This window comes from Fistularia commersonii, chromosome 12 (genome assembly GCF_037954325.1).
Source record: "Fistularia commersonii isolate RoL2024-O1a breed Wild chromosome 12, RoL_Fcom_v1.0, whole genome shotgun sequence".
In the NCBI taxonomy this organism is placed as follows: domain Eukaryota; kingdom Metazoa; phylum Chordata; class Actinopteri; order Syngnathiformes; family Fistulariidae; genus Fistularia; species Fistularia commersonii.
In genome coordinates this window covers 7,658,086-7,674,535 of record NC_141295.1, presented here as the reverse complement: position 1 = coordinate 7,674,535, position 16,450 = coordinate 7,658,086, and the positions used below count along the sequence as shown (strand labels likewise).

Genomic DNA, 16,450 nt, shown 5'->3' with positions numbered 1-16,450 from the left:
TCGCCTCAGCATTTCAGTCCTTCCACACATGTATCAGCTGGGTACAGGACCGCTGGGTTCTCTGCAGAGAGGTTTCAGGTAGAAGGAAGATGGATGAAGTTGTTCTTTTTCACTTGTTCCAAAAGCAGCGCTAGTTTCACCTCAAATGCTTTTGTGTGGGAATACTTGTTGCAAATTAGTTTCCCTTGGCCTTGTAGCTTCTAGTTAAGGCTGTTCAATACTGTATTTCTGTCACATCTGTTGAAAGTGCAAGGTGCCATTTCCATTCTGGGTCGATCAGCTCGGGGACCGTTTTGTCTTTTGTATGAAGAAATGCGTTTATCTCAAGTAGCAGCTGGTAAAAACGCCTCAAAACTCTGTCGCGGCTCAACCGTCGGACCTCTGTGTAGTACAGCACATCGCCATGCGCAGATTTCAGTTCTGTCAGGAATTGTTGGAACTGCCTGTGTTTAAGTCCTTTTGCTCTCATGAAGTTTATGCATGACACCACAACCTTCATGACAGAATCCCACTTCAACAGTTTGCAGCACAGTGCTTACTGGTGAATTAGGCAGTGGACTTGTAGCTGGGCGGTAAGACCCTGTTCTTCCATCGCCCGATTAGACCACGACGCGCCCACCATACTAGGAGCTCCGTCAGTCGTGATGCTAACAAGCTTTGACCAGTTCAGATTCAACTTTTCCATGGTTTGGCACACTTTGCCAAAAATATGCTCCCCCGTTGTAGTCCCTTTGAGACTTTTGAGGGCTACCAGAAACATTTCAAAGTTTGCGCTAACTCCACAAATAAAAATGATCAGCTGCGCCGTGTCCTGCACATCCGTGCTCTCATCCAGTGCTAATGAAAAAAAGGCAAATTCTTTTGTCTTCTGTTGCAGCTGAGCATATACATTACCCCGAATTTCTCCAGTACGTCTTGTGATTGTAGTCGCTGACAGACTCACAACATTAAAGACATCTTTCTTCTTGGGACACACCTCCTCCACGACAGCACTCAAACATTTCTTGACAAATTCTCCATCAGTGAAAGGTTTACCGCTGCTCGCTATCAGATGAGCAACCCGAAAACTCGCTCAAACAAAGGACTGGTTCAGCTGAGCTTGGTGTACAAATGCACTCTGCTGAGCTAACAGTCCTCTTTTTAGTTTTGAGAGTTTGTCTGATCGCATTTTCTTTGAATTGAACAAAACAATAATCGTTTGTCCACTGCAGGTTAAATACCCTGCATCTATTTTTCTCTTACCTAATCTTTTCACCATTATTCTGTGTTATTTGAAAGGGGTGTGTCCAGGATTTTTTTTTGGGAGGGGTGTCAGATGAGGCACAGACTACAGAAGGGTGGAATAGAATGTTAAGTTCTATGCATGTACAAGTCACGATTACGTGGCCAGAATGAAAAAAAAATATCATAATGCATCCCTGGTATTGTTCAGGGGCTGGGCATAATGTGGAGGCGGGCTGTATCCAGCCCGTTAGATGCAGTTTGGGGATCAATGGATTAGATGGAGGAGGTTTACTAGCTGTGGCGACCCCTGAATGGAGTAGCTGAAAGGAAAAGACGAAGAAGAAATATGTTTATGGGAAGTTCATCCATGTCAGATGGATGAGGTCTCCCCTGCAGAAGGTATCACTGCATGCACTGGTGTATGAGAGGCAGGATGTAGATTAGAATTAAGATTTCTCACATTAGAAATGGACAGTCTAGGTTTTTAAAGCATACATTTGTCTTCAAAGGATCTGGAGTAACTTTTGCCATAAATAGCACGTTGCTTTTTGGAGAAATGGCTGTAGAAATTTTAGGCACACATCATTACCCGATCTTCATCTTCAATGACATTATATGACTTAAAAAACTTGCATCCCTAATATAGTAAAACACGCCTGTAACTAGGCTATCATAAATTGCTGTACTTGCTTGCATCTAATTTTTTGTCCCCCTCTTAACCTTGTTTAGATGTTTATAATTCACCCACTGCAACATGGGTCTTAGAGTCATGCATTTTCACTCCACTGTATGTGTGCAACATGTGGCAGTATTCACTCTGTTGCAATAGTTGCACTCTGACTTTGATATGTATATATGTATATGTACACATGCAAACATACTTGGATGTCAGCTCAGGCCACATCTGTTGTACTTTGGTAATTACAACTTTCATCAGTCTCATGTCCAAAATGAGCTGGTATAAGCAGAATCCAACTTACCTGTGTTGTTTAATGGGTCACTTTTACATGTCACACTTTGGGCTCACTTTGGCCCCTGATTATGTCATTCAATGAAGATATGTAAGTCTACTTTGTGTATCCATTGCTGTTCCTCTCATGTCAAGCCTTGCATAAACAGACTATTATGTCAAAGCCTGTGCCAAAAATGTCACTGGCTTGTGAAAATATCACTAGATGTTTTCATTGATATCTTGGGAAATGTGACATGAACTGTGGTGGGCCTATTTATGTTTGAATATACTTCAAAGCCAAACATTGTATGACATGGAAAAATTAGCTGATATGTTTCCTCATATTCCTCTATGTAACTCTTTCCTGATCTATTACTAGCTGTCTGATTTGTTACCTTTTACACTACTTACATATATATGCTATTGAAATAATAGGCTGGGAAACAAAGCTCTTTACAATATGAAACATTTTGTGGCCCCTGTCCTATGACACATATTCAAAGGACCTAGCAGAGATCATATTAATCATTACCCACTGTGATGTATCTTTTTAATTCAGATTTCTGAAATGTTTGCATATTGTTCTAAAGAACTTCTTAGTAGTAGTCAAATAATCATACAAACAAACTACAATTATCATATTCATAGTTTGTATTGTACTGGTATTAGATTTCAATCTTAGAAAAAATACTAAGAGGCCCAAACATTTAGCTAGGTATTGCTTTGAAAATGTACATCAATCATCTTTCAAGCTCTTCATATGCTGATCATATTTTAATCAGGTCAGGGTTCTTTTCTCTTTTTTTCTGACTTTGGCTGTTAATCGAGAATTTCTGAAGAATTGCAACATGATTTTGTAACATTTCAAAAAATGTATAGATATATTTCATTTTTAAGTCAATTATTTGTACATGCTCTAATATGCTGCAAAGACTTTCACACAGCATTTTCATTATTTGCATCCCTTACTCTTTAAATTCAAAGACATATTTTGGGAAGTGCTTTCTGCAAAAAGCCAGCCTTTGAGTAGCAGAATGTAGATCGGAGATCAACTTTCGTGGAGTTGTGAACGTGATTGACCCATGGAAAATCCATTGCTTGTGCTAATTCTAGGGCGAGCAGTAGTGTGACGGTTTGAAAATCAAATTATACATTTGTACATTTCTTGGTCAATTTTTTGTCTGATCAAAGATTTTGTCCTACTCTAGTCTTTCCTGAATATATTAATCCATTAAGGTTTAATCGGCCATCATCAAGCGTCACTGAGGAGTAGAAATAATGCATTAACAGCCTATGTATGTGTGTATGTATGCATGTGCATGCGTGTGTGTGTGTATTTATCTATTTATATATGGAAAAACACAATATTTGGGTGTGTATATAATTATGAATAAAAAAAATTAAATTGTAAAAGTTGTATTTTTCGTCTACAACAGGCTCACAATTGTAGCTATGAATATTAAGAGACATTAGTATGTTGTGTTGATAGTGGAGAAGGTGTGGAGAAGGTGTTTCAGGCCATCAGACAGTCTGTATCTTCATCTGCCTCATTGTCATGAATGCCATATGTTTTATGAAACCCATAATTCCCTGGTGCGATTCTGAGGTATACAGAATTCATATTCTGCATATAAAGAAACTTCATATTCAAGAGGGATTCAAAGTGTTTATTGTCATGTGCATAGATTGGAAATGCACTAAATTAATTGTAAACATACTGTTTTAGCCAGATGTAGGAATATGAACACTGCACAGAACTGTAAACAGTATTGGCAGGATGTGCAAGTTGAAAGAAAGAGTAAACATTAATGTTCACACAATATGCACATTGAGAGAGCTCAAACTGACATCTTGAAAGCTGAGTGTGCAAAGGTCAGGTACAGATTGTATGTAGACAGATACAGTAAGTTAATCTATGTGAACAGTTGAGTACAGCATTGGAAGTGCTGGATGTAAAGTGAAGAATTGTCCTGAGGTAGAACATGGATATTGTTCTTATCCTGTCAGTTGGGTAGAACAAGTTCTATAGTTGCGTCATTCTGCATTTCACTTTCCCAAACTTCTGGCCATAGGGTATGAGTGTGAATAGTTGTGTTGGAGGTGTGGTGGTAGATGCTCTGCAGAGAAGGCAGTAGGGTTCTGGTGATCTTCTCTGCAGTCTTTTCCACTTGTTGCAGGCGTTTGTGGTCTAGAGCAGATGTGCTGCTGTACCATATGGCAGTGTTTCCCAACCTTTTTTGAGCCACAGCGCATATTGTATATTAGAAAAAATCACATGGCACACCACCAAATAAATATGTAAAACTGTTTTTAATAAAATAGAACAAAATTATAGTCTCAATTCAGCATTTCATCTACAATGATTTTGCTGGCAGGTAGTATGAATGTCTCTGCCACGGTGTGTAGAGGTTTGGATTCAGCAATGAGTTCAGCAATTTTGGGGCTAGCTTTCATAGCTTTCTCACTTGTCTTGGTGGTTTTCTTCAACAACGCTGCCTGTTTCTCAGTCTGTTTACACAGATGAACAATATAGCCTGTGTTCTTTTCTTGAAGTGAAGGGTGTGTAGTTTTCAGATGACATTTAAGATCGCTTGGAACCATTGCACTGTTGGAGAGCTTTTCCCCGCACACCAGTCATAACAGAGTCAGCTTGGTTGGTTCCCCAATAAAAGTGAATCCAAAAGCATTATAACTTTCATTGTATTGCCTTGAGCTCCCCTTTTTCACTTTCTCCTGACCATTACTCATACTCGGGCCTTCATCTGGGTCAGAAGGTTCCTCAGGACTAGAGGGTCCTGATTTAGTACTTTTTCTTTTATCCATCTCGCATCATTGCAGCTGTCTCACTTAGACACACACTACCTGTTGCCATCCAGTGGAAGAGCATTTTAATTGTTCTGCTTGTCACTGAATGCTGCCGACACAGAAAGATGTACAAAGACACATTATTTGTGTTGAATAAATTATTTTTGGACCAATTAGGTGAAAGTGGGCATTTTTCCACGGCACGCTAATGTGCTGTGGCACAGTGGTTGGGAAACATTGACATACGGTGATGCTCTCAACAGTCCAGCTGTAGAATTTGCTGAGGATCTTTGGCAACATGCTAAACCTCCTTGGCCCCTTCAGAGAGAGCAGCCCTCTTAACTGTCTACTTAGTGTTGATGGACCAGGTCCTCACTGATATGGACACCAAGGTACTAAAAACTGCGCACCCTCAACACCCCAAGACCTCGGATCAACAGTTGCTAATAAGTTCTCCTCCTTCCTAATGTCCACTATCATCCCCTTCGTCCTGTCTGCATTGGAGGTGAGGTTGTTGTCCTCACATCATGACACCAGACTGGCCACCTCCATCCTAAGGGCCGTTTTGTCCCTGCCAGTGATGTGTCCTATCAATGCGGTGTCATCTGTTAATTTTAGGATGATTTTGTCCATGTGGGTGGAAACACAGTCATGGGTGAACAAGGTGTAGAGGATGGGGCTAAGGACACATTTCAGATGAGTGCCTGTGTTTGTGGTGATGCTGACCAAGGTCCCATTATTTATCCTGACAGACAGGGGACTATTAGTCAGGATGTCTCGGAGGCAGTCACGGAGAGTGTGGCGCAGGCTGAGGGTGGACAACACAAACCAAAAAAGTTTGTGGGGGATATCAACATCTGATAGGAATGCTTGTGTATTTTTTGATTGTAACCTTTTTTCTTTCGTTTTAGCAGAAATGAAAAACAAGATACGGTAGACATTCCATTTCAGTGTCTATACATAACTTTGAAAAAAAAAAGACAATGCATACATCATTCTCCATAGTTTTGGCATACACCACAGCATGATGCATTCTCCTGTTGCCTATTCTTATCAGGCTCTTAACTGACAAACTAAGTGGAATGCAAAATAAAACAAGTCTGTTTATTTTTTTCCGGATAAAACCAGTCTTAGATGATCTGTTGCAAAGTATATGCAGATATATTGTATGTTCAATTATGAGTTAATTGATTATACAACTCAATAGAGTGCCACATGGCTTTATTGCTTTATTGTCAGGGATTTTTTTTTTTTGTCTGTTTTGATAGAAGTAGATGCAGTCTGTTCCCTGGTCAAAGCATAAATGAGAAAACCGTCTAAAAGCCACAGTCTGGCTAAATTAACAAATAAACAAAATATATAAATGAAAAAAATAAAAAAATAAAAACTCCTGGACATAAACCCCGCTCCCAGCTGACAATCCTTTAAGGTGAGAGTCAGAGGCACCGCCCATTGTGTCTGACACAAATACACATATTTGTATCAGAATAGTAACCAGATGCCAGATTTCCTTATATACATTTATCTTAATTCACTGTATTTTGTGTTAGGGCCTCTGCCCCAGATCTATCACTCTTTTTCACATCCTTTATCCCTTCTGCCTTATTCACACTGGCAGCAGACTGGACCAGTCCCAGCTGGCCCATTCTAAAATTGCTTACTGTAGAATCACATCCCCACAGTAGCGACAGCCAGCTGCTTCCATGCCAGCTGCTCTGTTCTCACATTGACCCGATATAACCTCACTGGACTCAAAGGTTTTTTAATTATTTTAATCAATTATTTGAAGTGACAGAGCATAGTATCTGAATAATTTTATGAGTGAGGTTTTATTTTTCAGCTTCTGTCCATCTCAGCAATCCTTTTAGTTTTTTTACTTACCTAACTTCAAGATTCAGCATTTTCTTTTTTTAATTAATAGAGTCAATCGGCTCAATCAGTAAAAGTCAGATTAATTTAATCTTCTGTCTTCACCTTATTGTTCTTTTGTTTATTTTTGATGTTTTTATTTCAGAGCAGCACTATAAACTAGCTTCCAATCTTTTAGCAATATTAATTTCATGTGCTTCAATCTGTTTTACAACATTTTGAACAAACATTTTTGCACACATGCTGTCACTGATTGTGGCAGGGCTGCCATGCAAGGCCCTAAACTGACCCACTGGTAACTGGGGGTTCAGTTACTTTGGCATTCAGACAGAAGGAGCTGGGGAATGAACCGACCTTCAGATTGGAGGGGTGCCCAATCCACCAACTGATCCACAACTGCCCCATTTAATAGTAATTACTGACACAAAATTCTGTGCCTGGCCTTAATCTGTTATAACCATCTTCTAATGTGTATTTCTACTAAACCGCAAATAGAACTAATGGGGTGGTAAGTTCGCCCTAGCTGGTTGCATACTGATGCTGTCATGGTTATATATTTTATAGTATACATTTCTAAAACTTTGTAAGCAATATTGACTGTGTTATCCTGTTTTTGTTTTCAGTAGAGACCATGACGACTGCTACTTCTCCAATCTTGTTGAAATGGGACCCCAAGAACCTTGAAATACGGACCCTGACTGTGGAGAGGCTACTGGAGCCCTTGGTCACACAGGTAGTTCACTTTTCTCTGTGATGCCATTGTAACATATAAACCACCAGAGTTGACAAGGATGAAATACAATTTTCTCTAAAAGGATTAGAAAGGTCAATGGCTAAAAGCAGTATTTATTATTGCACTGTATGAAAGTACTTCAACAACAAAACTACTCCATGAAAATACAATTCATGATTGGGAAATCAATAGAAGACGTCCAAGAGCAAGTTGCAAGAGCTGGACAAATTTGAGCTGGACTTGCTTTTTATTCTACATCTGAGGAGTGTTGTGTAATCCACAATGCTAGATGAAGATGTATATTAACTTCAAACATGTTATTTTACAATTTTATACAATTACTGTTGCTCTCATCTGCAAAATATGTAAATACATTGTACATAGTTTTTTTTTTTTTGTTATGTTCCACATGGTTGCAAAACTGTCCAGTGTGATATCATTTTATGGCAATAACCCTCTGTTACCCTCAAATTATGGCCACTTGATTACTATGATATTTTGTTATCAACATTGTCATTTGGTAATTAGGCACAAACCCGCAAACCCTGCAACAACAACAAAAAAACAGTACAAATAGTAATAGTAATAGTAATTAATAATCATGATACATTACATTATAAAGCACCTGCCATTTGTTGGGCACAGTCTGACCCAACCAATAGTCTGACCCAATCCACCCCTTCCCTTGGGTTCAACACTCATGGGAGCGGACAAGGGGATTGAGCGCATTGTGCTCCGGGCGGTGGTTGAAGCTGGGGACCTTGGCAGTCTGATATTCAGCTGCAGAAACTGGGTCTAGATACATGGAATGTTACTACTCTGGTGAGAAAGGAATCTAAGCTGGTGTGCGAGGCTGAGAGTTTCTGACTTGATATAGTCAGGCTCACCTCGACGCACAGCTCGGGCAACAGCCTCTTCAGAGGGGTTGGACTCTTTTCTACTCTGGAAAGGCATGATTGGGAGGAACGGTCCCCCTGATCTGAAATGCAAGCTTTTTTTTTTGTTACTGGACTTCTGTGCTTGTAATTGATTGTTTTTAACAAACACCATGTTCAGGCATAAAGGTGTGCACATGTGCACCTGCCACCAACGCAACTTTGGCCGCGGTTCATAGATTGACTGTGATTGTGTCATCTGACTTGTGGCCACATATTATGGACACTCAGGTGAAGAGAGGGCCGTAGCAATCAACTGATCACCACCTGGTGGTGAGTGGACTTCGATGGTTGGGGGGTTCTGATCCGACCTGGCAGCGCAAAATGTACTGTGAGGGTAGTGATCACCTGGCAGAACCTCTTGTTAGAGAGATTTTCAACTCCCACCTCTGGAAGATCTTCGACTAAGCCCTTTGAGAGGTCATTAAGTGCAAGAGTCAGTGGAGCAGTAAAGATCTATTGCTTAAGGTGGTTGTGCCTGTCGAGGCATCCCTGAAACCCATTGGTGAACACCTGTGGTGAGGGATGCCATCAAATTGACCTGTGTGGGTCCAGAGGTAGCTGACAGGTACTGGCAGGCCAACTGGCATGCTGCTTTTGTGATTTCTGAGTCAAAAAACTTGGGCATGGGAGGAGTTTGGTGAGGCCATAGAGAACAACTTCTGAAGAGCTTCAACGAGGGGGAAGCAGTGCATCGTCAACACTGTGTACAGTGGGGAGGATTGGCTGCTGACCTCAACTTGAGATGCTGTTGATCAGTGAAGGAGGGTGGATGACATCCACCCAGAGTACCTTAAGGCTCTAGATGTTGTTGGGATGTCCTGGCTGACACGCCTCTGCAACCTTGTGTGGATGGCAGTGCCTCTGGATTGGCAAACCGGTGGTGATCCCCCTCTTTAAAATGTGTATCACAAGATGTGCTCCAACTACAGGGGGATCTCAATCCTCCGCCTCCTTGGAAAAGTCTACTCAGGGTGCTGGAGAGGAGGGTCTGCCTTGAACCTCAGATTGAGGTGGAGCTGTGTAGTTTTTGTCCTGATTGTGGAACAGTGGACCAGCTCTATACCCTCAACATGGTCCGTTCAACCGCAACCCCTTGAGGTTTGCCAAACCAATTTACATGTGTTTTGTAGACCTGCAGAATGCATTTGACCATGTTATCCAGGGAATCCTGTGGGGTACTCCAGGAGTATGGGGCACCAAACCCTGTAATGCTGGCCAAGTCTGCATTTTCAGTTGTGAGTCAGATTAATATCAGGTGAGAGTTGGACTGCATCAGGACTGCCCTCTGTCACCGATTCTGTCCATAACTTTTCAGGACAGAATTTCTAGGCACAAGCAATGTGGTGAGGTGTTCTGGGTTGGAAGCGTCAGGATTGGGTCTTCTTGCAGATGGTGTGGTTCCGTTGGCTTCATTGGATTGTGATCGCCAGAGCAGTTCACAGCCAAATGTGAAGTGGCTGGGATGAGGATCCAAACATCCAGATCAGTGACCATGGTTCTCTGTCGGAACAAGCAGACCACTAGGGGTCGGGTAAGAGGTCCTTCCTTAAGTGGAGGAGTTCAAGTATTTTTGTAGTCTTGTTTATGGGTTGATGATGGATGGAACGAAAGGCAGATTGGTATGGCATCAGCAGTGATGCAGACTGCGCCAATCTGTCATGGTGAAGAAGGAGCTGAGCCAATCTTGAGAGGAGCCTGATGAGGTGGCTCAGGCATGTGATCAGAATGCCTCCTGGACTCCTCCCTGGTGAGGTTTGTGGACATGTCTAACCAGGAGCCAGCCCCAGGGCAGACCCAAGACACACTAGTGGGACCATGTCTCTAGGCTCTCCTGGGAACACCTTGGGATCCTCCTGGCAGAACTGGACCAAGTGGCTGGGGAGAGTTAAGTCTGGGCCTCTGCTGCAGCTGCTGCCCCCATGGCACGACCCCAGATAACCAAAGGAAGGTGGCTGGGTGGATGGATAGACTCTGCCTATGTTGACGTAAGGGACATGGTAGGACTAGAAGTCTTGACGGAAAAGTTTGTTAGAAATGAAAGGAGTTTCATATATATTTAATGATGAGAATTATCTTAGAAATTGAAGGTGTGATGCTCATGCTATGATGGTGATTCGTAGGATGACGCTGGTGACAAGGAAGAGGAAGAAATTACTTTACATTACATTCATTTGGCAGACAATTTTAACCAAAGCGACTTACAGTGGAGATGCCGGGGATGAGCCCAGGACCTCATACAGAGGACCAAGGGAGACCAGTGGACAAAATGGTGGAAGCTGAAAAGGGAGGAGAGTTGTGGTTTTCTGTGAGGGGTTGAGAAAGACTCCTGGTAGTCAGGAGGCGCTTCTAGATAACTTGACAACTACAGCTAATGTGATCAGGGAGACAGTGGTGGGATGCACGTGGTTGGATAGGGAAGTGCAGGAGTATACACAGAGAAAGAGCTTTGTATAGAATGAGTGGAACACTGATGGGGCTGAACAGAGTAGACAGGAGTACAGGGAGATGCACCTTAACGTGAAGATAGAGATGGCAAAGGCCAGAGTGCGTATGATGATTTGTATTCTAGGTAGGACAGTAAGGATGGAGTGACTTATTAGTACAGGTTGGTGAAACAGAAAGAGATGGTAAGCAAGTGCACCATGTTTGGGCAATCATAGATGAAGGTGCCAGAAGAGTAATGGGGAAAAATGAAAGAATATTTTGACGTTCAGTAAAGCTGATTATTGAAGTAACAGAATAGTAAAGATGCAGTATATATATATATATATATATATATATATATATATATATATATATATATATGTATATATGTGCTGTTTACTCCATATATCACCCAGTGAGGTGTTTATAACATTGCTCATTACCTTGAATACAGGGATTCCATTTACATTGAGATACTTTTGTTAAACTATATGACATCCACTGCGATGAAAGAATTTCATTGAACAGGGAAACACATTTTCATTTTGAGCATATAACAAAAGGCACTTCAAATACTGAATCTTTAATCCGATTAAGAGGAGAAATATATATACTTGTACCATTACATACCCTTTTGTGGTATTTAGGGGGCGTAAGTAAGTAAGTAAGTAAGTAAGTAAGTTAGTAAGTAAGTAAGTAAGTAAGTCAGTAAGTAAGTAAGTAGTAAGTAAGTAAGGAACCTCACTCAAATTGACAAGTCTGAGGAAACCTTGTTACAAGTTTGTGTTTGTGTTTGTGTTTGGGAGAGGGGGTTGTGTCAATAAATGCCAATTTGCTATGCCTGGGGCCAGGTAGCTTAACAGGAACAGCCTGAATAATAATAATCATGGAGCCACTACTGCTTATTCTACACAGAGGGTTGTGGACTTGGGCCAGTCCCTGCTGACACGGGGCAAGAGATGGGGAACACTCTAGAACAGTTTGCGGTTGATCACAGGGCCAATTATAGGGATATACAATGATCACTCATAGTCAAATCAGTGGACCATTTTCTATTTATTCAAAACAGGGGTCTGTTACCTTTACAGTCAAGAGTCATTTGTCCCCTCTCCCCCACCAAATAACATCCACCTGGAGCTGCAGAACCTGCACTGTATTTGACCCTGAAAATAAAGGAAACATAGCATTTTAAGTTTTATATATTGTTGTACTATCTGTAAAATAACCAGTGAGTTGCACATATAAAACTTATTTTTCAAGAAAAGATGTGAGCCAGTTCTTTTTGTCCATGATTAGCGTAGCAGTTCTGCCATGTACAGCAGGCAGGAAGAGGCACAGGATCTTAACTTGTGTTGTCAGGTAATCACTAACTCTACCTGTCTGCAAGTCCGTCATTATAGTAACACATACACTCATATCTCAATCTTTCTCTCGCTCTCTCTCAATCTCTCTGCCTCTCTGTCTCTCTCTCTTTCCCTGTCCCTCTCACTCCTGTTCTCACTTCTTCTCTTCACTGTCTCAGCAACACACCTCCATACCTTCGATACCTGGAAGGAGATACTACTTTGCTTGTGTTAAATAAAATTTTCAGTATCACAGTAACATTGTTATTCAAAATAAGCCCAAGTTATTTCAATTTTATTCTTTTTTTTTTTTTTTTTTCATTTTTTAATTGTTATTGCTTTTTTTTCAGGGAGCCACTGCAGAGGGGCTGAGAAGCCAGGTGCAGTTCCAGAGCTCCAGGGTATTCCTGACCAAAGCAATTAAATTTTTCTCCATTCACAGGTGACTACCCTGGTGAACACAAGCAATAAAGGGCCATCCAGTAAGAAGAAAGGGCGTTCCAAGAAGGCCCATGTGCTGGCAGTATCTGTTGAGCAGGCAACACAGAACTTTCTGGAGAAAGGTGACCAGATTGCCAAAGACAGCCAAGATCTGAAAGAGGAGTTGATTGCTGCTGTGGACGATGTCCGTAAGCAAGGTGAAGTGGTTTAACCTTCCATAAAGATGTAGTACCAATATTACCTTGAGATGCATTTGATCACATGTCTTGCAATCAATCAATCAATTCATCAACACATTTTTATGTTGCACGAGTCATTTATTAAGTGCTGCTCAAAGTGTTAAGACAAGTATACATTTACCCAAAACTTCTAAAATGTCTTTATCGAGTAGAAATTACATATCATTATATACAATAGAATAATAAATATCATGATCAAAATAACCTAACTTTTAGACTTGCAATATCGGTAAATAAAAGCATCATATGAGCTGGACTGAAGCCTGATATAGGGTCTATAGACCTTTGTATTTGACAGTTACATGCTATGGACCCAAAAGGAACCTCTATGGCTGCCTATCCTTAGCTCAATTTGGGACTCCACAGAGTTTTTGGCCCATGAGGAATGGATGGAGGTTTTGCTACTTAATGAGAAAGTCCACAAATTGAAAAATAAACATGGTCTCTATTGATTTTAAATATAGTCTCATATTCATGTTGAGGCAGGCAAGATGACAGTTTTACTTCTGTTCATGAAACCTGTCACATATTTAAATGTTTTAATAATCTGTATAGTAACTAGACCACACACCACAAGGGTAGTTTGTATATTCCGAGTAGCCTTCAAATGAATCTGGATTTACTGAGTCACAAATGAATAGACATCAAACAGCCTCTTGTATATTGTACTAACAACTAATTTTTGTATGATGATGCTGAAGTTAAACTATTCCTGTGTAATATCAGGTGTCATGGCATTACCTGTCAGGATAAATTAGTAGCTTGCCTATGTAGAGAAACAACTACCTGTTAATCCAACTGAAAGTCTGTTAACGTTCAGTTTTTTTCTATTGAATATTTGTTGATTCTTCATTGTACACTTTCTGCTAATCTGTTTCTCTTTATAACTCTCTCTCTCTCTCTCTCTCTCTCTCTCTCTCTCTCTCTCTCCTTCTCAGGATTCCCTTTCTCAAAGAAACTTTGGTTCTACATAACAATTAACATAGAACTTACAATTAATGAATTATTCTCACAGTGCGTTACACTTAACAACTCAGCTTTTTAAAGCAGTGACTTGTGATTCAAATTTGTATGTTGTAAAGAAAAATATGTTGGAGATTGTGATTTGTGCAAGACTACCATTTAATTAAAGGAGTGATACACAATTCGGAGACAATGAATAAACTCGCCATATTTATTACCAATAGGCCATTTAGACCATCAGTTGTAACAAAACTTGAGAAGTTACACTATTGAAAAATCACATTTAGTCATGATACTGGTACATTGTTAATCCCAACACTAAAAACTTCAGTTTCCTCTTTTTGTACCACATTTTGCTGTCTTGCCACCTCACCTGAAGTGAGATTCTGAACATGACAACAATTTATTACATGATCATAGCAAGCTTTCCTTTATTTTGTCCTGAGACTATGTACCTCATGTCATCAGAATTCATTTTGTAAAATTCTGATTATATTGTGGTATAAAAAGCATTCCTATAATTAAACATGCACATATTGCCATAGTAACAACATATTGTGCAATATAAATGATATTCAACATATTTTCTACTGTCATCTTATAGGAGAGACTATGCGTATTGCCTCTTCAGAGTTTGCGGATGACCCATGTTCCTCTGTGAAACGTGGTACAATGGTGAGAGCTGCCCGAGCCCTGCTGTCTGCTGTCACACGCCTGCTTATCCTTGCTGACATGGCAGATGTCATGAGGCTACTGGCCCATCTTAAAATTGTAAGTATAACTTTTAAAGTTACAATCAGAAAGAAAGAAAAATGACCATTATTGTCAGTATTGTTCCGTGATATATACAGCATGACATCATCAACATTTGACCACTGTATTTAAAGCATCATGTATGAACCAGGAGCAGAAGGCAGCTATGGAACAGCAACAAGGGAGCAGTTCGGGGTTCAGTGACTTGCTTTACTACAAGCAACAGGCTACAGGCTAGGAAGTACGCTGGAATCAAATTTTTCCTTTATATAAAAAAAAAATCTCACATAATCAAGTGACTATTCTTAAATAAAACACACTTTCATTTTAAAACACCCCCTAGCCTTTGGCAATCATTAAGCATTACTAATTAGGTACTCTTTTGTGTGACTAGAATATGCCAAAGAAACACAAAGAAAACTCCACTCATGACAGGAATCAGACATTTCTTGATGCCATGATCATATGCATTAATCCAGAGCCAAGGAAACAATATACAGTATGCAGTATTGGACATATTGATAAGAGTAACCAGAAACACACGCTTGCACTGCTGGAGTGATGTTTTAGCCTAATTGCATGGACTTTACGCAGTCATTTGAAAAAGCTTACTTTTACAGCACATATTGTGGGATACTGTAGGACATTTTAGAAGTTATTATCTTTTCGGGGACTAAGTCATTTTTTCATGCATTCAGATAGCATGGGAACCATGGACCACTGTTCCTATAAGTGTATTACAGGGGTGTCAAACTCAAATACAAAGTGGGCCAAAATTCCAAACTGAGACAAAGTCATAGGCCAACATTGATATTTACAGAAAAAAATCTTCCTCCAGATATAACAATCAACCCAAACAGGTTTTACTTAAAAACGAAATATTGAGCAAGCATAGCTTAATACTATACAATATATAACTTAATATTGCACACATTCAAAATCCTGTTTTCTGCCTAAGTAGCATTTTGGGATTTATAGAATTAGCAGTACATGCACTGCAGACTATCCCGGCGGGCCAGCTCTAATAGTCATTTGGTATGGCTTTGTGGGCCAAATATAATTACAGTGTGGGCTAGAGTTAGACACCTATGGTGTATTAGCTCATACCCTGAGGCAGGAACTCACTTGATGTAGGTGCTTAGTGATTGAATGAACTCAAAAGCCACACCCATTATCAGATATTTGTTTTAAGGGCCATTTTTAAAAACAATTGTTATCGTCTGTCCTCTTGCACCATGTCAAAATTGACAGAACCAATGAAAAATGGACAGGTATAGGTCCAAGCTCCTCTGGCCTCTTGCGGCACAGAGGAATTTCAAGGGGTTACGTACATTTGAGGGTTTTCACATTGGGAAGCTACAGCAGGCAAAAAATAAATATCAAAACCGAACAAAAAAAAAATTAAAACCCATTTGATACTCCATGGTTATTATTTCATACAGCACATGAATGTTGTGACAATTTCGCTCTCAATGTTGTCTGTGTTGTCTTCCTTTTTGCCGCGGTTTTCATATTAAGGCTCTCTTCCCTGATGCTTGCATCATACTGGTCCCTTACTGCCTGTGCCTGTCCCTTTGCAAATACAAAACTCTTCTTCTTGATGAGTGTTTTTCCTAGAACAAAATTTGAGATGAGTTTCTTAGAATTGTGTCCTTGATGATTTGTGTCCCAAAGTATCTAATATGAGCTGACCAAAGTACTTTACAAGTCTAAGACCACATGTCTGATAATGGTTGAGAAGGAACGAGCCAGAAAGATGCAAACAT

General features: G+C 40.2%; 1 protein-coding gene across 3 annotated transcripts in view; it reads left to right on the top strand.

Annotated features, from left to right (window-relative positions):
• ctnna2 (catenin (cadherin-associated protein), alpha 2) overlaps positions 1–16,450 on the top strand; it is a 270,175-nt gene that overhangs the window by 28,293 nt on the left and 225,432 nt on the right. For 2 of the 3 annotated variants that reach the window (XM_086156789.1, XM_086156791.1), the window contains exons 2-4: positions 7,474–7,583; positions 12,731–12,926; positions 14,536–14,702. In XM_086156789.1, the coding sequence (XP_086012915.1) occupies positions 7,482–7,583; positions 12,731–12,926; positions 14,536–14,702 (465 nt within the window). In that variant the 5' untranslated portion in view covers positions 7,474–7,481. The remainder of the gene's footprint in view (positions 1–7,473; positions 7,584–12,730; positions 12,927–14,535; positions 14,703–16,450) is intronic. The other variant, XM_086156790.1, reaches the window with a different exon arrangement.